This window comes from Hordeum vulgare, chromosome 4H, assembly GCF_904849725.1.
Source record: "Hordeum vulgare subsp. vulgare chromosome 4H, MorexV3_pseudomolecules_assembly, whole genome shotgun sequence".
NCBI classification, from domain to species: Eukaryota; Viridiplantae; Streptophyta; class Magnoliopsida; order Poales; family Poaceae; genus Hordeum; species Hordeum vulgare.
The window spans coordinates 180,018,343-180,039,303 of record NC_058521.1 but is presented as its reverse complement, the minus strand read 5'-3'; the positions used below and the strand labels follow the sequence as shown (position 1 = coordinate 180,039,303).

General features: G+C 50.5%; 1 protein-coding gene across 3 annotated transcripts in view; it reads left to right on the top strand.

The window, feature by feature from the left end:
- Positions 1-20,961, top strand: part of LOC123448341 — a 57,380-nt gene that overhangs the window by 21,841 nt on the left and 14,578 nt on the right. For 2 of the 3 annotated variants that reach the window (XM_045125181.1, XM_045125182.1), the window contains exons 5-6: positions 16,563-16,623; positions 16,696-16,814. In XM_045125181.1, coding sequence (XP_044981116.1) covers positions 16,563-16,623; positions 16,696-16,814 — 180 coding nt within the window. The remainder of the gene's footprint in view (positions 1-16,562; positions 16,624-16,695; positions 16,815-20,961) is intronic. The other variant, XM_045125180.1, reaches the window with a different exon arrangement.

Genomic DNA, 20,961 nt, shown 5'->3' with positions numbered 1-20,961 from the left:
TTGGATTTTCCACATCTGGTGCTGCTGTTCTTGAGCCGACTTTTTATCGTGACTCGTGAGGCTGTTGTTCAGTTTGCGATGGCGGAAGAGATAGTTGCTCTTGAACGCAATGGTACATGGGATCTTGTTTCTCTTCCTTCCGGTGTCCGTCCCATCACTTGTAAGTGGGTCTACAAGGTTAAGACTCGCTCCGATGGTTCTCTTGAGCGTTACAAAGCTCGTCTTGTGGCTCGTGGCTTTCAGCAGGAGCATGGTCGTGATTACGACGAGACTTTTGCTCCTGTGGCCCATATGACCACTATTCGTACACATCTTGCCGTGGCCTCTGCACGCCACTGGTCTGTATCTCAGCTTGGTGTTAAGAATGCCTTTCTTAATGGTGAGCTGTGTGAGGAGGTGTACATGCAGCCACCACCTGGGTATTCTGTTTCTGATGGCATGGTATGTCGTCTTCATCGCTCTCTCTATGGCCTTAAGCAAGCCCCCGCGCATGATTTGAGCGTTTTGCCTCTATGGTGACCGTCGCTGGTTTTTCAGCAAGTGCTCATGATCCGGCATTGTTTGTCCACCTTCCTCCTCGTGTTCGGACTCTTCTCCTCTATGTTGATGACATGATCATCACTGGTGACGACCCCGAGTATATTGCCTTTGTAAAGGCCCGTCTTAGTGAGCAGTTTCTTATGTCCGATCTTGGACCTCTTCGCTACTTTCTTGGGATTGAAGTCTCTTCTACCTCCAATGGCTTTTTTATATCCGATCTTGGACGAGCGCATTGTTGATACTGATGGTGACCCCCTGCCTGATCCGACGTGTTATCGTCATCTTGTTGGCAGTCTTGTCTATCTAGCTGTCACTCGTCCGGATATCTCTTATCCGGTTCATATTTTGAGTCATTTTGTCTCCGCTCCCACCTCGGTTCACTATAGTCACCTCCTTCGTGTTCTCCGATATCTTCGGGGCACGATCTCTCACCGTCTATTCTTTCCTCGCTCCAGTTCTTTATAGCTTTAGGCCTATTTGGATGCTACGTGGGCAACATCGAGAAGTGTGCGGATAGTGGTCATATGGGCCATAGGAGCAAAAGTCTCATTGTAATCACGACCATGCTCCTCCTGAAAGCCACGAGTCACAAGACGAGCTTTATAACGCTCAAGAGAACCATCAGAGCGAGTCTTAATTTTATAGACCCACTTACAAGTGATGGGACGAACACGGGGAGTAAGAGAAACCAGGTAGCACGTGCCATTGCGCTCAAGGGCAGCAATCTCCTTTGCCATCGCAAACTGTCATTCAGGATGAACAATAGCATCTGGATAAGAAGTCGGCTCAAGAGCGGTCGAAAGACCATAGCGAGAAGGAGAATATCGGTCAGGGTGCGGACAAGGCCGAGAGCGAAGACCATAAGTCGGCTGAGAGGAGGAAGACAACACATTAGAAGTAGAGGGCGCATCGATAGACTTGTCCACAACACGTGAGCGACGAGTATAATGGAAAGGAAAGGACTGAAGAGGTGGAATCACTGGAGGTGGAGAAGCGGAAGGTGTCGGTGATGAAGGTGGAGAAGGGGAATGTATCGGTAATGAAGGTGGAGAAGGTGGAGGTATCGGTGATGATGGTGGAGAGTCATGCGATGAGGGGGGGAGAAGAAACCGTAGGAGAGGATGGCGTTGGATTTGCAACAGCGGGATGACGAGTAGGAATACTAGGCACAGAGGGAGTTGTATCCGGAAATGTAAGAAAAGGGATGTCTTCTATGGAAAAGGCCGTGGAGGATGGACGCGGGTAGAAGGGACGGGATTCATCAAAGGTCACATTCCGAGAAATACGCATCCGGCGTTTGACAGGATCCCAACACCGATAGCCCTTGTGCTCATCACTGTATCCATGAAAGACACACTCAACAGACTGCACGGTTAGTTTGGTGCGTTCTCGAGGAGCAAGCGAAACATAGCAAACGCAACCAAACAAACGGAGCGTCGAATAATCAGGAGAATGTCCAGAAAGATGGCTGAATGTTGATGAGATAGGTGGAAGTAGTAACAACATCAGCCTAGAAGTGAGGTGGAAGAGAGACGGCTATCATCACCGCACACGCTGTCTCGAGAAGGTGACGATGCTCATGCTCAGCCAGGCCATTCCGAGCATGAGCACCAGGGCAAGAGAACTGAGCAAGAGTACCCTGCTCCGCAAGAAATCCTCGCAGTGCATGGGAGATATATTCACCAGCTGAATCTACGCGAAAAACACGAATAGGAGTGGAAAACTGGGTATGAACCATCGCAGCAAATTATATATATATAGATAAGACCTCGCTACGAGAAGACATGAAATAGATCCAAGTGTACCGAGAAAAATCATCTATAAAGATAATATAGTAGCGATGTCCTTCTTTTGAAGCGAAGGGAGCAGGACCCCAAAAATCACAGTGAACGAGATCAAAAGGATGGTCGGACACCGACTCACTATGAGGGTAGGGTAGCTGAATCTGCTTACCAAGCCTACAACCCAGACAATCCAACGAAGCGTTACCGGAGACGGACCCTAGAACACCACGATGAACCAAAGAAGAGAGACGAGAACCACATAAATGCCCAAGATGATGATGCCACTACTGAAAAGAGCTAGTAGATGCAGCAACAAGGGCTGCGAGACTGGCGACAGTTGCAACGGAGGGAAGACGAAGCCAGTCATGCTCCTAGAGACCATTAGAGCGTTGAGGGCCATCACCAAGCAGAGTGCCCGTGCGACAATCCTGAACAGAACACGAATCAAAGTCGAGAATGACCCTACAACTAGAGTCAACAATCTGACCACCAGATATGAGTTCATGGTAAGTCGAGGAACATGAGCGACAAAGGGAACATGAAATGAAGAAGTGCTAAGAGTACCTCGACTAGGTACATGAAGTGGAGTGCCATCTGCCGTAAGCACACAAACAGGAGACTCGACAGGTCGAACAGGGGTCAGAGTGGAAGAATCATTAGTCATATGAAAAGATGCTCCAGTATCAAGAATCCATGGGGATGTACCTGAATGAGTAGGTGGTTTCTCAGTGCCAGAAGAGTCAGTCACAGAACCTTCAGAAACTGTCGATGAAGAATCCCAAGTATCAAGCAAGCATCTCAGTTGTGCAATCTCACATGCCGACAGGGACACGACAGAATATGTCAAGGTAGAAACACCTGAACGACCAACACCATGAGGTGGTGCAGCTGTCGAAGGAGTCGATGTAGAGCGGCCGGCAGCACTGATGGATGTCGTAGAAGACGTCGAAGTAGAGCGACAACCACCACCTCCAAACGGGCAAGCACCAAGCATGGAGGGAAGGCGTGTGTGCGAGACGGGATCCATGTATGGGATACCGTCGAAAAAGACCGAGTAGCAGCGAGGGAGATGCGTATGTGACGTAAGCATAGTGCCTTTTTTAGGAGCCACACACCCAAAGGCAGGCCAAACGGGCAGAGATCCGCCCACAACCAGCACATGCCAGACGTCACAGGCCGGATGGATCGTTGCACGTCCTTCAGTCAAACTCACGCGAGTGTGAGATGAAACAGTGAGTACCGATCTTGGGTGGTGACCGGCGGATGCGGACGGCAGCGTGAATCGGCGAATGCAGACAACGGCCGACGGACACGGACGCCGACGGCAGCGGGAACCGGCGGTCGGGGGACGCAGACGGCAGACGTGAACGCCGACGGCAGCGGGAATTGGCGGCCGGGGGACAAAGATGGCGGCCTAAGGCCGATCTTGGACGGAAGCGGAGGGGCGACCTTGAGGAGACGACGGCGGCAGTTGAAGGGATCCGAGCGGGGTCCTTCGGCTCAAACCGCTGCTAGAGTCTGTGTCCAGATCGTGTTGCTACATGAATCACAGAAGTCCTTGTCCAGATTAAGCCCAATCTTGCAGATGACAAGCAGATGATGGAGTTCTTTGGTGACGAAGTCAGATTGAGATCGATCCTTGCAGATCGGGTAGAGCGTAGAGCAGCAGAGAAAACTGCACGCAGGGGAAGGCAGCAGCCAAGCACGACAGTGACACCGAGGCAGGAGGATCGGACGGTGTGGAGCAGCGCAACCATAACGGAGGAACGCGACGACGACGCAATTGGATCTGTGCATGAGTTGCGGCGTGCGAAAAAAAGAACCTAAAGCTCTAATAACATGTTAGGAATAGCAACTTGAATTACTAGGAGGCCAAAGCCACCATATGATGTACATGAGGATGCCAAAAGGCAAGAATAGAAAAGGCCAAAGGCCATCATCAATATAACTCTAACAGATAATAGTGCAAACAACATAGAGAAGTACGAGGTGGCAAAGAAGAACGTGAAACGAGTTGTCAGTGAAGCTAGGGGTCGGGCGTACGGGGATCTCTACCAACGTTTAAACACGAATGAAGGCAAAAGGGACATCCATAAGATGGCCAAGATCTGAGATAGGAAGACGAGGGATGCCAACCAAGTCAAATGCATCAATGACGGAGCAGATCGGCTTCTGGTGGACGAGGAGATCAAGCATAGATGGCGAGAGTACTTTGACAAATTGTTCAATGGAGAGAATGAGAGCTCTGCCATTAAGTTGGACAACTCCTTTGTTGATATCGACATATGTTTTGTGCGATGAATGCAAGAGTTTGAGGTCAAGGAGACTTTAAAAAGGATGAAAGGAGACAAGGTGATGGCCCGTGATTGTATATTGTATCCCCATTGAGGTGTGGAGAGGCCTTGGAGACATAGAGATATTATGGCTAATTAAGGCTGTGTTTGGTTGAGCTACAGATTCTGTAAAAGCTGTTGTGAGCTGTGAAAAAGCTGTTCTGAACTTTCAGCTGTGGAAAAGCTGAAAGCTCTTTGGCTGAAACAACTGTGAAACTGTAGATTTGACTGTGAATTGTCTGTAATGGCCCTGGACAGTGAGTATTTTCTTTATGTGCGACTTGATTGTAAAATGATGTTGTTTACATTGGTAGGCAATAGAACGGCCGTTTTATAAAGCAAAATTATGACGATTGAGATGATTCACAACTAAAATATAGGGATTCAACAATTATACTTTCATGTTGCATATTACATATATAAATAGATCGACCCTGGGGGTGAAGGAGGGCCAGGCTCCAGCTGGATCTGGGCCATAGGCCGGCCGACCCTGGGCGGCACGGGATGAGGAGGGGCGGGCTGTGAGGGAGTTGGGAGGGGGCGATGGTGGAGAAGGAGGGAGTAGGGAGCGGGGAGGACGGAGCCGGGTACCGTTGCTCCGGCCAGCCGGCGATGCTCCGGCCAGCCGGACAGAGACGAAGGGGGGAGGGAGGAACGAAGGGGATGGAGGGAGGGACGAGGGAGGAGAGAGAAGGTGGTACTACCGGCGGCGGTGGCTGGATGGTTGTCAGAGTCCGGCTGCAGCAGTTGGCGGCGGCGAACCCTACCGAGGAGAGAAGCTCCCGCGACGGCTGGCTCTGTTCGTTCGTGCGAGCCAGGAGTGCTGGGAGAGAATAGATCGAAGGGTTGCTTCACTTCGGAGTGGCAAACACGGGTAAATAATACCCAACTTCCTGGGGACAGCTATTTGGGTTGGTTTTGCAGCTGCGAAAGTTGGGTTGGACCAGCTGTCGAAATTACACCGAGAGAATCTGCAGCTTCCCCCAAAGCTGCTTCGATGGAAAACATGTTTGGTTCAGATTTTATCTTTTGGACCTAAAAGCTGGCGGCTGAAGTTGAACCAAACTCAGCCTAAGCTTTTCAACCTCATTTTGGTGAGACAAGATGTTCGAAGAATGAAGGCGGGGTATATTATTTGTACCAATCTTCAAGAACAATGGGGATGTTCAAAGTTGTACAAATACCGTGGTATTAAGCTGATTATCCATACAATGTAGCTGTGGGAGAGACTCATTGAGCACCGCTTAAGAAGAATGACACGTGTGACCAAAAATCTGGTTGGTTTCATGCTTGGGTGGTCGGCCATCAAAGCCATTTTTTGGTACGATAACTTATGAAGAGATACATGGAGCAAAAGAAGGACCTGCATATGGTGTTCATTGGCTTGGAAAATGCCTTCGACAAGATTCCGTCATGTAGAGGGCCTTGGAGATACACAAAGTCCGAGCAAAATATATTACCCTCATCAAAGACATGTATGACAATGTCATGATAAGTGTAAGAACAAATGATGGCAACACAGATGACTTGCAATTAAAATAGAACCGCACCAAGGGTCAACTTTGAGCCAGATCCTTCTGCTTTGGTGATGTATGAGGTCACAAGGGATGTACAAGGAGATATCCAATGGTGTGTGCTCTTTGCGGACGATGTGGTGCTAGTTGACGATAGTCGGGCGGGGGTTAATAGAAAGTTAGAGCCGTGTAGACAAACTTTGGAATCAAAAGGTGGTACCTCAGCAGGACATCTTTTGATATTTGAGGTCAATGCTGCAGAAGGATGATGATATCGATGAAGATGTATGATGTCACACTTTGTTTTTACTGAAGATCAAGTCATTCAGCTTATGATCTCACACTTTGTTTTTACTGAAGATCAAGTCATTCAGCTATTCCTCATCCGACAAGCTTCGCGCACCCTCCGATCAAGATTCGACGCCCTGGAGCCTTCTGCTGAACCGGTACAAGTGGAGCTAGAAGATGAAGCGGAAGATGTAGGATCTTGATCTAACGGCCAGCTTTGAATTACCTTTTTTACCGCGACTTTACACTGTTCCTTGCACAGCTTGTCGCTGCTGCTTTTACTTTCTCGCCAGCTATTTAAACTCCCAGACACCCTGAGAGTTGGACATCGAATTGTAATCGGGTCTAAACCCTAGTCGCCACGAGCTGGCATATTACTTTCCCCTTTCTTGCAATAGAATCGTACCTAGATTCCTCCAAATGCGGGGCTAGCGATGAAGAATTCCCTCTGTTTTCCTGAATTGTGAGCATTGGGCGTGACAATTGATATACAGAGCCATCCATCCTTGGCGGCATGATGGGTTCAACGACGAAACGGAGTTCGGCTTGCCGGTATCCTTCTCTTGTTTCAGTTTTGGCGGCGGAGTACACCGGAGGTGCAGGCGGCGGTAGACTGCTCGAGTGTGAGTTCGGTGCAGGGAGTGGTTGCCAGGAGCGATTCCTTGGTCTTAAAATCCCACCACCCACTCTTTCTGGCACACTTCGGAGGAGGTGATGGCGACGGTGCTTGGCGGCGGAGGATCTAGGTGCTTGGGTCTGGTTGAAGGCGATCATAAAATTCCTTCCCAACCCACCCCAATCTGCTTTCAGGAAGGTCAGAAAGTTCGCTGCTTTCGCTAATTCCTTTCTGTATGGCGCGTCCCAGTGAGTCTACAGACACCATGGAGCTCGAACTCAAGTCCCTGCAGCTAGATGTGCAGTCTCTGCAGCAGCAACGAGCCGCAGATAAGCAAGAGTTCGTTGAGTTTGCAGCATCAGTCAACAAGAATTTTGCAACACTTTAGGGCAGTTTTAGCAAAATACAGTCAAGCTTTGACCGTTTCTTCGCTGAACAGCCACTGTTAGGGAAGCAACGAGTTGAAAACATTGCGCCAGTCTTACCTACAACAGCTGAAAACCCCAACACCACTCGTCAGATAGCTGTATCCCCAGGCCAAGGAAGCATCAATCAGGATGTGCACTTGAACAAACAGCAGGGCCAGGTAACAACAGTGGTACTTGATCCACCAGGTAGAGCAAGCTCACCGCATTCCTTACAGACATCCCAACTATGGCTACCAATAGTCAGGGAACCAGCAGGTACAGCGACAGGACCAGGGTCACTACTACTCTGAAGATGAGGCTTTCGACCCCGGATTGAAACAACACAAGAGCTCCACTCTCAATCCAAACGACAAAAGACATGTTGCAATTGTCAAACCGGCCAAATATAACATTCGAGAGTTTGAAGGTGATGATGCTGATCACTGGATACAAACAATTGAACAATATTTTGACAATGCAAGAACTCCACTGGAACAGAGGACTGCATTTGCAGTATCATATCTCAAAGGAGAAGCTGTACAATGGTGGAGAGGCACTGGATATAACACCCAGACCCTGCCTTGGCACAGGTTTTGCAGGCACTTGGGAGACAGATTTTCAGTAACATCAGTAACTGAAAATGTCAAACTGTTCCATGCTCTAACTCAAACTGGGACAGTAACACAATACATTCAGCTGTTTCAAAAACTGCTTAACATGCTGAGTAGAGACACTCCTTCCTTACCTGAGGATTATTTTGTCACCAGTTCCATCTCAGGCCTATCTGATTATATAAAGGCTCACCTAGAGTGTCACAAACCTAAAGATCTGCAGACAGCCATGTGGCTAGCCAGAAGAATGGAAGTTGCAGTACCATCAAAGAAGGCACCTTTTGCTCCTTTTGCAGTAAAAAGGCAGGTCAATTTTGACATACAAAAACCAGCAACAGCTAATACAAATCTGGCTCCAAATCAAGCTGTAATTCAGGAAGCCAGACAGAAAGGAGTTTGTTGGAGGTGCAAAGAAGTATGGGCACCTGGTCACAGACAAGTTTGCAAATTAACTCAGTAAAACATGATACAAGCAATGCAAGCTACACCTACTGAAAATCCTGACTTGATTTATATAATTGAAAGTGAGGAGGATCTAATGGAGTTCCAGAAATAACAAGAAGATGAAATTCTCCAGATCTCCATGCATGCTGTTATGGGAACAGGAACTGTCAGAGACACAATTTTTACCAGTAATCTGTGGCAAGCATTATTCAAGCAGTTGGGAGTGAAGCTACACATGAGCACCTCCTACCACCCACAAAACGATGGGCAAACTGAAAGGGTTAACCGATGTTTAGGATCTTACTTGAGATGCATAGCTTTTAAAACTCCAAGAAGTGGCACTCCTGGCTAGCTTTAGCTGAATGGTGGTACAATACTTCCTTCCATACTTCATTAAAATGTCTCCATTCCAAGGCCTATATGGATTTCCTCCACCTCTTATAGCTGAAACCAGTCTGCCTGAATTTATATCTATGGACAGTGCTGAATTAACACAGAACAGATAACTGGGTGCCCAATTGCTCAAGGACAATTTACAGAAAGCTCAATCCAGAATGAAGCAATTTGCTGTCAAGAAACGATTTCCTTGTGAATTTTCAGTTGGCACTATGTACTAGGGCCTTTGTGGGGCTGCAGCACATGGTCCTTGTGGCTGTTAGGATAGAATCCTTGACCATCAAGGACTGGTAGTTAGGATAGCATCTTAGACTAGCATCTTAGACTAGCATCTTAGTATATGCTTGGCTGGCTAGCAGCCTATAAATATGTATCCCCAACCCCTCAGGTTGGCATGGCATTGTGTGAGAAATAAACCAACGAAAATTGTCCCAACTCTCCTAGTGTCATCCACAACTATCAATGCTCAGGCTGAAAGGTCTAGCAAGTGGTATCAGAGCCTCGTTATCTTGTACCCTGACCATTTCCTGCTCACCTCTCTCACCGGGAGCTGAGCAGCCTAAGCCGGTAGCAGCAGCTGCTCCGACTGCCCCTGGTTACCTCCCTCCCTCCGGACTGTCGAGCAACAGCTCGTCAGCAACAACCTCCTCTTCACGCAACAACCCCCCTGCAGCGAGCCATGTCTGCAGGTCGCTCTCAGCACACGGCTACCTCGAGCATACGGCGCCGCCAGGAGGCCGAGCGCGCCGTGGCAGAGGGGCGTGAGCAAGCAGCTGTAGCAGCAGCTGCTGCGGCAGCAATGGTGTCGAGGTTGGCTGCAGCGGAGCTGGCAGCAGCCAGAGCGGAGGTAGAAGCAGCCAGGGCGGAGGTAGAAGCAGCAGCAGCAGCGGAGGCAGCACGTGAGGCTACGACGGATGTCAAGGCACTCTGCGGCGGCTCCGGCAACTCCAACGGCTCCGCGCCTGCGGACGACGGCGCCGACGCAGACCGCGCCAAAGTGGCGCGAGAGCGGACGGCACAGTGGGCAGCTGAGCACGCCCGCGCTCCAGGTGGAGGTGCGCACGGCGACGGCGGCTGCAACGACCAGGACTGCGGCCTCTACGAGGCCCGGACTGTGGTCAGGGATGTTGGTCCCAGTGTTGGGTGGCCTACCCTCACTAAGACCAACTACGTCGAGTGGGCTGCGATCATGAAGATCAGGCTCCAGGTGCGGCGTCTGTGGGAGGCAGTCCAGGACAGCAACATCGACCACCAAGAGGATCGACGGGCGCTGGACGCCCTCATCGCCTCAGTCCCGCCCGAGATGCAGTTCTCGCTTTCCAACAAGCGGACTGCCAAGGAGGCTTGGGACGCCATCGCCGCGACACGCATCGGCAGCGACCGTGCTCGCAAGTCCACACTACAGGCACTTCGTAAGGAGTGGGAGAGCCTGGCCTTCAAGCCAGGTGAGGACGTTGATGACTTTGCTCTCCGTCTCAACACTCTGCTGCAGAAGATGGTGAAGTTCGGCGATGCCACCTACACCGAGGAGAGAGCTGTCGAGAAGCTTTTCCGGTGCATTCCTAAGAAGTACAAGCAGATGGCTCGCTCGATCGAGTCTTTGCTGGACCTCTCCACGATGACGATCTAGGAGGCGATAGGTCGCCTCAAGGTCGTCGACATAGACGAACCACAGCCTCCCTCGGGGCCCATCACCACCGGCGGGATGCCAGCCTTGGTGACAGGAAGAAGGGAGAGCCTTCTTCCACGACGGGCGGCCGCAAGCGCGGCAAGCAGCGCAAGGCGTGAAGAGGCTCCCCGGGCAATCCACAAGGACGTGCCGAAGGTGACGCCCGCGGAGGCGCCAAGGACGGCGCCGCTGGCAAGCCCAAGCCGGCACAGGACAACAGTTGCCACAACTGTGGCTGGCTTGGCCATTGGGCCAATGAGTGTCGACAACCACGACAAGGCCAGGCTCACGTCGCACAGGCGGAGGAGGAGGAGACGGCTTTGTTCATGGCGCATGCAAGCATCGAGCTACCTTCAGCGACACCAGTCGCAAAGGCTCTCCTCCACCTCGACGAGCCAAAAGCACACGCTCTTCTCGGCGATGGCTCGGGGAAGGACAAGACTGCGGGGTGGTACCTCGATACCGGCGCCACCCACCACATGACCGGTCGAAGGGAATTCTTCGCCGAGCTCGACTCTGACGCGCGAGGCTCCGTCAAGTTTGGGGATGCCTGCGCTGTGGAAATTAAGGGCGTCGGCTCCGTCATCTTCACCACCAAGACGGGAGAGCACCGGCTGCTCACCGGTGTCTACTACATCCCCGCGCTAAGGAACTCCATCATCAGCTTGGGACAGCTGGATGAGAACGGCTCACGCGTGCTGATTGAGCATGGGGTCCTACACATCTGGGATCGCCAGCGTCGCCTTCTCGCCAAGGTACCCAGAGGTGAAAATCGACTCTACGTCCTTGACGTGCAGGTGGCATAGCCGGTCTGTCTCGCTGTCCGTCGGGACGACGAGGCGTGGCAATGGCATGAGCGCTTTGGGCACCTTCATTTTAAGGCCCTGAAGCGTCTAAGTGCCAAGGAGATGGTGCGAGGCCTGCCATGCCTCGACCATGTGGAGCAGTTCTGCGATATCTGCGTGCTGACGAAGCAGAGACGACTCCCCTTTCCCCAGCAGGCGAGTTTTTGGGCCAAGGAGAGGCTGGAGCTCGTGCACGGAGATCTGTGTGGCCCGGTGACGCCAGCCACACCAGGAGGTCGACGCTACTTCTTGCTGCTCGTCGACGATCTCTCTCGCTACATGTGGGTGATGGTCCTCGGCAGTAAGGGAGAGGCGGCAGACGCCATCAGGCGCGCGCATGTTGCTGTGGAGGCGCAGAGCGGCCGCAAATTGCGTGTGTTGCGCACTGACAACGGCGACGAATTTACGGCGGCTGAATTCGCGTCGTACTGTGCTGATGAGGGCATCCAGCACCACTACTCCGCGCCGTACAACCCGCAGCAAAACGGCGTCGTCGAGCGGCGCAACCAGACGGTTGTGGGGATGGCTCGGGCTCTCCTCAAGCAGAGAGGGATGCCGGCTGTTTTCTGGGGAGAGGCGGTGCTAACGGCCGTCTACATCCTCAACCGCTCGCCTACTAAGGCACTCGACGGTAGGACGCCGTACGAGGCCTGGCATGGGCGGAAGCTGGCGGTCTCCCACTTCCGGGTCTTTGGCTGCCTTGCGTTCGCCAAGGAGCTCGGCCACATCGGCAAGCTCGACGACAGGAGTACTCCGGGAGTCTTCATCGGCTACGCGGAGGGCTCAAAGGCCTACTGCATCCTTGACCCAAAGACACAGCGTGTGCGCACGGCGCGAGACGTCGTGTTCAACAAGGGCGAGGGTGGAAATGGGACAAGGCGGTGGACGACGGCTCGACACCGATGTATGACGACTTCATTGTCGAGTACGTCCACTTCAAGGAAGCCGGGGGAGCAAGCAACTCCACTTTGCCGAGCACGTCTACCCCAGCCCCCAAAACTACATCGACTCCGGTGCCTGCTACGCTGACAACACCACAACCGGCGACGCCGCATACTCCAGCCCCGGCAGTCACTACTCCGGGCTCGTCTTCATCAGCACCAGCTCATGCAGAGCACCACCTGATGAAGTTCGCTTCCCCGCTCACTCACGACGAGGAGCGCATCGACGCGTATCATGGCGGCGAACCGCTGCAGTATCGTACGATGGATAATCTACTCGGCGACTAGCCGGTGCCGGGATTGGTGCCACGCGACTTGGAGGCGCAGCTACAACTCGCGTGTGAGGACGGCGAACCTCGGTCCTTTGCAGAGGCCGAGAGAGACGCGGCATGGCGCGCCGCGATGCAGTTGGAGATGGATGCGGTCGAGCAGAACCGCACCTGGGAGCTCGCTGACCTCCCTCGTGGTCACCGCGCAATCACCCTTAAGTGGGTGTTCAAGCTGAAGAGGGATGGAGCCGGCGCCATCATCAAGCACAAGGCTCGCTTGGTGGCCTGAGGTTTCTTGCAGCAGGAAGGGGTCGACTTCGACGACGCTTTCGCTCCCGTGGCACGGATGGAGTCCATGCGACTTCTCCTTGCGCTAGCTGCCCAGGAGGGCTGGCGTGTCCATCACATGGATGTCAAGTCGGCATTCCTCAACGACGACTTGAAGGAGGAAGTCTACGTGCATCAGCCACCGGGATTTGCGATCCCCGGCCAGGAGGGCAAGGTACTCCGCCTGCGTAAGGCTCTCTACGGCCTACGGCAGACACCTAGGGCGTGGAACGCCAAGCTGGACTCCACGCTAAAGAAGATGGGCTTCGAGCAAAGCCCGCATGAGGCGGCCGTCTACCGATGGGGAAGTGGAGGAAATGCCCTGCTGGTGGGCGTCTATGTTGACGACTTGGTGATCACCGACATCAAAGATGCAGAGGTGGCGGCGTTCAAGGAAGACATGAAGGCCACCTTCCAGATGAGTGATCTGGGGCTCCTCTCTTTCTATCTAGGGATCGAGGTGCACCAGGATCACTCCGGGATTGCGCTTCGACAGTCCGCCTACGCCAAGCGCATCGTTGAGCTAGCTGGGCTCACCGATTGCCACCCAGCTCTCACTCCGATGGAGGAGAGGCTGAAACTGAGCCGCGACAGCACGACGGAGGAAGTGGACGCTACGCAGTACCGACGCCTTGTGGGGAGCCTTCGCTACCTCGCCCACACACGGCCGGACTTGGCATTCTCCGTCGGCTATGTCAGTCGGTTCATGGAGCGACCGACGTCGGAGCACTAGCAGGCAGTGAAGAGGATCGTCCGCTACGTGGCAGGGACCCTCGACCTACGTGGCAGGGACACCTACGTGGCAGCGACATCGACACCAGCAAGAGCACGAGCGGGATCCTCTTCTTCCTCGGCAAGTGTCTCGTGAGCTGGCAATCGGTCAAGCAGCAGGTGGTGGCCCTGTCCAGCTGTGAGGCCGAGTACATAGCGGCCTCCACCGCCTGCACTCAGGCGCTCTGGCTCGCTCGACTGCTTGGTGATCTCCTCGTCCGAGACACCAGAATGGTGCAACTCCTGGTGGACAGCAAGTCCGCCCTGGCCCTGGCAAAGAACCCCGTTTTCCACGAACGGAGCAAGCACATCCGACTGAGGTATCACTTCATCCGCAGCTGTTTGGAAGAAGGGAGCATCGAGGCGAGCTACATCAACACCACGGACCAGCTCGCAGACCTGCTCACCAAGCCTCTTGGGAGGATCAAGTTCCTCGAACTCTGCTCCAGGATCGGGATGATTCGACTCTCCCACAAGACGACGTACAAGACTTAGGGGGAGAATGATGGATAAGTCTATGTACTAGGGTCTTTGTGGGGCTGCAGCACATAGTCCTTTGTGGGGCTGCAGCACATAGTCCTTTGTGGGGCTGCAGCACATGGTCCTTGTGGCTGTTAGGATAGAATCCTTGACCATCAAGGACTGACAGTTAGGATAGAATCTTAGACTAGCATCTTAGCATATGCTTGGCTGGCTAGCAGCCTATAAATATGTATCCCCGACCCCTCAGGTTGGCATGGCATTGTGTGAGAAATAAACCAACGAAAATTGTCCCAACTCTCCTAGTGTCATCCACAACTATCAATGCTTAGGTTGAAAGGTCTAGCACTATGGTCTATCTCAAGATACAGCCGCACAGGCACATTTCCCTGAGCATATATGGACACTTGAAACTGCATTCAAGTACTATGGGCCTTTCAGAATTTTAGAAAAGATTGGCAAGTGTGCCTACAAGCTACTCCTTCCCGAAGGCTGCAAGCTGCACCCCACCTTCCATGTCATTCAGCTAAAACAACACATTGGACCTGAAGTCGTGCCAAATCCATATCTACCATTAGTAGATGAGCAAGGACAAATCGGAATGGAACCTGAAGCTGATCTTGAAAGGAAGCTTATTCCACGGCCTCAAGGAAACATCGGCAGTCCAATGGTTGATCAAATGGACGCATAAGCAACCTCGGAAGATGCGGCCTTCATTCAAATAGTCTTTCCAGCATTTATGCCTTGAGGACAGGTCGGGTCTTCATCCGGGGGTATTGTCACACTCTGTTTTTACTGAAGATCAAGTCATTCAGCTGTTCCTCATCCACAAGCTTCTCACACCCTCTGATCAAGATCCGACGCCCTGGAGCCTTCTGCCGAACCGGTACGAGTGGAGCTAGAAGATGAAGCGGAACACGTATGATCTTGATCTAACGGCCAGCGTTCAATTACCTTTTTACCACCGCTTTACACTGTTCCTTGCACAGCTTGTCGTTGCTACTTTTACTTTCTCGCTGGCTATTTAAAGTCCCTGACCCCTTGAGAGCTGGGCATCGAATTGTAATCGGGTCTAAACCCTAGCCGCCACGAGCTGGCATACTACTTTCCCCTTTCTTGCAATAGAACACTAGCTAGATTCCCCCAGACGCGGGGCTAGTGATGGAGAATTCCCTCTGTTTTCCTGAATTGAGAGCACTGGGCGTGACAATTGAAAGCTGGATCGATGAAGTCCAAGCTTCTGGTGTTCTCTGTGACAAGGTAGTGCCACAAAAGCTAAAAGGTAGGTTCTATAGGATGGCGATTTGACCTATAATGTTGTATGACGCAGAATGTTGGCCAACTAAAAGGTGACATGTCCAACAGTTAGGTGTAGCAGAGATGCACATGTTGAGATGGATATGTGGCCACACAAGAAAGGATTGGGTCCGGAATGATGATATATGTGATAGAGTTGGGTTAGCACAGATTGAAGAGAATATTGTTCGAACATCGTCCGAGATGGTTTGAGCATATACAACACAGATCTCCAGACGCACCAATGCTTAGCGGACGGATAAAACATGCTAATAATGTCAAGAGAGGTCGGAGTAGACCAAACTTGACATGGGAGGGTCCGTAAGAGAGATCTGGAGGACTTGAATATCACCAAAGAACTAGGCATGGTGATGGACAGAGGTGTGTGGAAGTTAGCTATCCACATGCCAGAACCATGACTTGGTTTTGAGATTTTATGAGTTTCTACTCTAGCCTACCCCACCTTGTTTGGGACTGAAAGGCTTTGTTGTTGTTGTTGGTAGTGGTACTAGGCTGCTACCTGCCATTGGACAACAGGTCTTTTGTGCTTTTAATCTTGACCACTGTGTTTTCCTGGCAAAGTCTGATAATTTCAAAATATTTAACAGTAACACTTATGCTTTTATTGTTATTGATCAGTCAAGTAATAGGAACTTAAAATGTCATAGAATATATGGAAGACCTATACATGTCAGGAAAATAGTAAATTTTGGAAATCCAAAATAAAACTGAAGGTCTGAGAACAAAGTTGCCTGCACTCATGACTGGTTGGTTGGGAATATAGTGCAATCAGATGGCTTCTGTGTTGCCAAACTTATGGTATTATATACCCTAGTTCTGAACTACTATTGAATTTATTCAATGCTTTAGTGTTGGTGTAGTCCAACGAATAAATTTTGTTAAGAACTCATAATGTGTTATCTTGTGGTATTTCTGGTTCCTGTTTAGTTTTGCTTACTTTCTTAATGCTCCTGTGTCATGTTTATTCTGCTTCGGCTTTTAGACAATTTATTCTGCTTCGTTTTGTGTAGTAGCGATGGTTATTTCACAGCGCCCTCTGAATTTGATCCTGCTGAACTCACAAAACTGAATGTAAGATTTGTATTCTTGAGTTAGTAGTACTTCCCACATACAGTTTCTTAAGCTGGTTTCTTGCTTGCATAGTCCTGTAAAAAGAATAATCACAACAAATCTTCAAGCTCAACTGGTAATTGGGTACAATGCCGTGACGTCTTGAGTCCAGGAGATCCTAACAAGCCAGTAATCTGCGGCAAGTGGAGAAGGTAAAGAACTTTGCAGTTTTTTATTTGATAGTTATTTCTACTAATTTTGATTTTATAATAGCTCAATTAGTGGAAATATCAAATTTCAAATTGCCATGTCAGCCTCTCATCTGAGTCACTTCATGCTTGTTAGTGCTTATGATTCGTTTTTGTACAAATTCCCTAAACATTGTTTAGTTTGTAGAAGTTACAAACCTAGAATAACTTCACCATACTACCTCAAGGTTGTTTGTATTGGTTCAACTGTTTGCTAGACATAGCAGCTCATCTGAACTATAAACTCGCCACACTTGCTTGATTTCTGGTCTGAAGCAGGCACACAACACAAAATGTGACATGTTTAAACTTATGATTTGGACCCGACATACATTTTGCTAGAAATAGACCTTATGTAACGGCTAAGATGCGACACTTTCCTTATTTGGGGGCGGGGCCTCAAAAGGGGAAATGGTCGCATCTAAGCGTATCGCAAGCAGGATAACATTGCCATTACATAAATAGAGAGATGATTATAAGATTCGGCTTACACTCGCCACATGTTAGACTACAATCCACACAAGCATTCATTATTCATATATAAGACATGGTCCGACTACGGACAAGATAAACGGCAAAATCATGCTATCCCATCTTGCTAGTCCCACGATCACGACCATGCGCCTCTTGTCCTCGGGATACGTCACATACAGCCTGCCACTGTCTTCGTCGAACTCCCACCTCAGCTGGGTATCCTCGGGAACATCTGCAACGGGGGTACCTGTACCTATGGGTGTTTGTAGTAAACTGTGAGCCAGGAGGACTCAGCAATCTCATGACCTTGGTATCGAGTCTAACTAAGTTAATGGGTGAGGTAGGGTTAAGTGTTTGAGTTTGCAGCATCCTAAGCATATATGGTGGCTAATTTATGAAGAACAGTAAATAAGTTATGGTGGTCTACGTAAGACGGTCGAAGACTAGAATGATCACTAAGTGATCCTGAACACCTACTTACGTCATTCATAACCCCACTGTGTTCTCGATCAGAGAAAGAGCTCCGAAAGAAACAGTCACGGTTACACACACAGTTGGCAAGTTTTATTTGAATTACTTTAAGTTGTCTAGAACCGGATGTTAACAAAATATCCATGTTTGCCACATAACCGCGGGCATGGCTTTCCGAAAGATTAAACCCTGCAAGGGTGCTCCAACTAGTCCATCACAAATTACCACAGGCCGCATAGTAATCCTCTACCACGAAACTCGTGATCTCGTGGATTCCTTAGTGGAAAACCTCAACTCATAGAAGTCGCGTATCTCGTTCTCACGACACGGCGGATTGTCCAAACTTTCGGTAGGCCAATTGCAGAGTTGCCCCTGGTAGCCACCGACGGTTGACAGTTTGGACCAACACTCATGAGGAGCACTGGCCCGGGTTGTAGATTAAATTCCTCGGGGTAGCTATTCCCTATGCTTTTTATTAAGTTGTTAGCAAATTAACACCAAAGTTGGGTCTTGCTAGACACGCCTTAACACTAAACGATTTATCAAGGGGGTCCCCATAACAACCCCGAACGTGTTAGGAGCGCTCAGTTATGGAATAAAACACCGGTAGTCGAAACTAGGCGGCAACAGCGGAACAACTCACCCGGCAAAAGGCTAGGCCTTTCGCTATTTACCAAGTATATAGGTGCATTAATTAAATAACAATTAAATATGATGATATCAAATTGCCCATGTTATCACATGGACCAGCCGGCACCTGCAACTAGCAACGCTAACAATTAGTGGTTGAGCAAGCCTAACTTAGCCAAACAATATTTGCTAGGAGGGGAAGGTGTTTAGGTTTCATGGTAATGTTTGATGGCCTATATATCATGTGGTAGGTAGCGGAGATGTAACGAAAAAAACGTAGCACTAAGCATAACAAAGCTATAAACAGTGTCAAGGTCACGATCATGTTGCCTGAGATTTCTTCAGAGTGGAACTGATCCTGATATTCCTGCACGAACTCACTGGACTCTTCGAACTCGTTTCCGGCCCCAGAAGCTACCGAAAAGAAACAAGCAGGAAATGAATACCAGCAAAATGATGATGCCAAGACATAATGATGCATGCATGCACAACCTCTAACCATGCACATAAACCACCCGACACAGATAAAACTATTGCCACCTCACCACAAGGAGACTTTCTACAGAAATGCCCAAAACCAAATTCCAGTACCACCATTGGATTCCTTGGAATTTTCTACCCCAAATCCATATATCATACTGCCTATGTTGCATACAGAAAAACACCACAAACAATAAAAAAAATGGCACAAAATCAAACTATAGCTATGTCAAGAACATGGCTGTTCTTGAGCCTGCCCTATTTGGCAAGTCCAAATATGGACATATTCCAGAAATGGAAATATTCCTAATATCACAGAAATTAAACACAAACAATAAATAAACAGAAAAATAATAATAAGGGGACCCACCTGGCAGTTGCCAGGGCCCCCTCAGTGGATGACACGTGGGCCCCTGTGGCCCACTGTCAGCCCACACACACACACAACACCAGCACACACACACACACACACACACCACGCAGCACAGTAAAATAAAAAGGGGCCATGGGGATTCGAACCCACAACCCCCTGGTGGAGGCGCGGCGCTGGAGCCAATGGGCTAGGAGGGGGTTGCTGCTCTCCTAGGGAAGGGAAACTCCTAATCCTGTCAATAGAAAGTGCACCGAGGGAAAACCCCAACGAAAAAGAAAAAGGCGCGCTGGGGACTCGAACCCACGCCGAAGCACTGCGCGCTGGGGACTCGAACCCACGCCGAAGCACTGCGCGCTGGGGACTCGAACCCACGCCGAAGCACTGCGCGCTGGCTCTGTTGCCAGTAGACTACGAAGGGGGAATCTGCTCTAAGGGGGGTTCTACACTAGGTATAAGATAAAAAGGGGTCACCTTCATCTGCAAAGCAGAGAGGCGCCGGAGTCACTCGCGGGTGCAGCACTTGCAACACACTGCGGGGAGAGCCGGCTGCTGAACCTGGCGTGTGCCGAACTACCTGCATCTTGCTGTTCTTGCCAGCGCGTCAGCTGCTACCGAACCTACTGCAGCTACTAAACTGCATCTGCTGCTACTGCAGCGGTCGAAGTTGTTGCTGCTGCTCCAACTACCTACTGCTGCTGCTACTCGACAGAGCAACGCCAACGGCTACCACCTTTCGGCACAACTAAGAGAGGCAGAAGGCACACTTACAGAGGGGACGCGCGGAGGCTGCGGATGAGGAGGTCGTACGCAGGGAGGGGGTGGTGACGACGGCCTGCTGCTCTCTGCTATTGCTCGCCGGTGCCCGAAGCAGATGACGTCGTGGACGGCGACGGTGTCTGTCTCCGCGGTTGATCTCCGCGGGGATGGATCCCCACGGACGCCCGCGTGCTCCTGGCAGGGTCGGGGAGGAAGGGGGACGGCCTCTACGTCGGCAACGAGATTGAGCACGCGCCGGTCATGGCACTGCGGTGGTGCTCGGGGGCTGCCCCGACGGCGCTAGGGAGGAAGGGAGGAGGGAAACGGAGAGGGTTAGGGCTGGAGAGGGGCTGGGGCTCCTAAATATCCCAGTCCACGCGTTCCTGGCCGTCTGATGAGGGTTGGAGAGCATCGGCGGTGGAGGAGGAGGTCGTACAGGGGTGACGTAGTCGCGAGGAGGAAGACGGTCGTGGGGTGGGCCGGACCGACCACTCTTCTGGGCCTCTTTCTCTCTCTCAGGGAAAACTCCAGGATGGGCCGAAAAGGGCTACTGGCTTGGCTGCCTCTCTCTCACTCAGAGGAAAGAAATACCTGGGGTTTCTTTTAAAGTAAAACCAACAACCTGTGAAATACAAACCAGGGTGGGAAAAGAGGTAAAGAATAAAATAAAAATAAAACTAAGTTTCTAAAAGGTTCCACCTATTTATAAAAATGGATGGGCATTTTGAGTAAAGAAAATAAATGGTTTTTATTTGAAAATGTCTCTGTTTAAAATAAAAACAAAAGGAAAAACACAAAAATAGAACCAGAGGCTGCCTCCACAATTAACAATAGGATTTTTAAAAGAAGGTGAACATTTTTATTTGGACAAAACTGAAACTTTCAAACAGCCCAAATAATTGGAAGAGAGAGGGTTTTAAGGTGCTA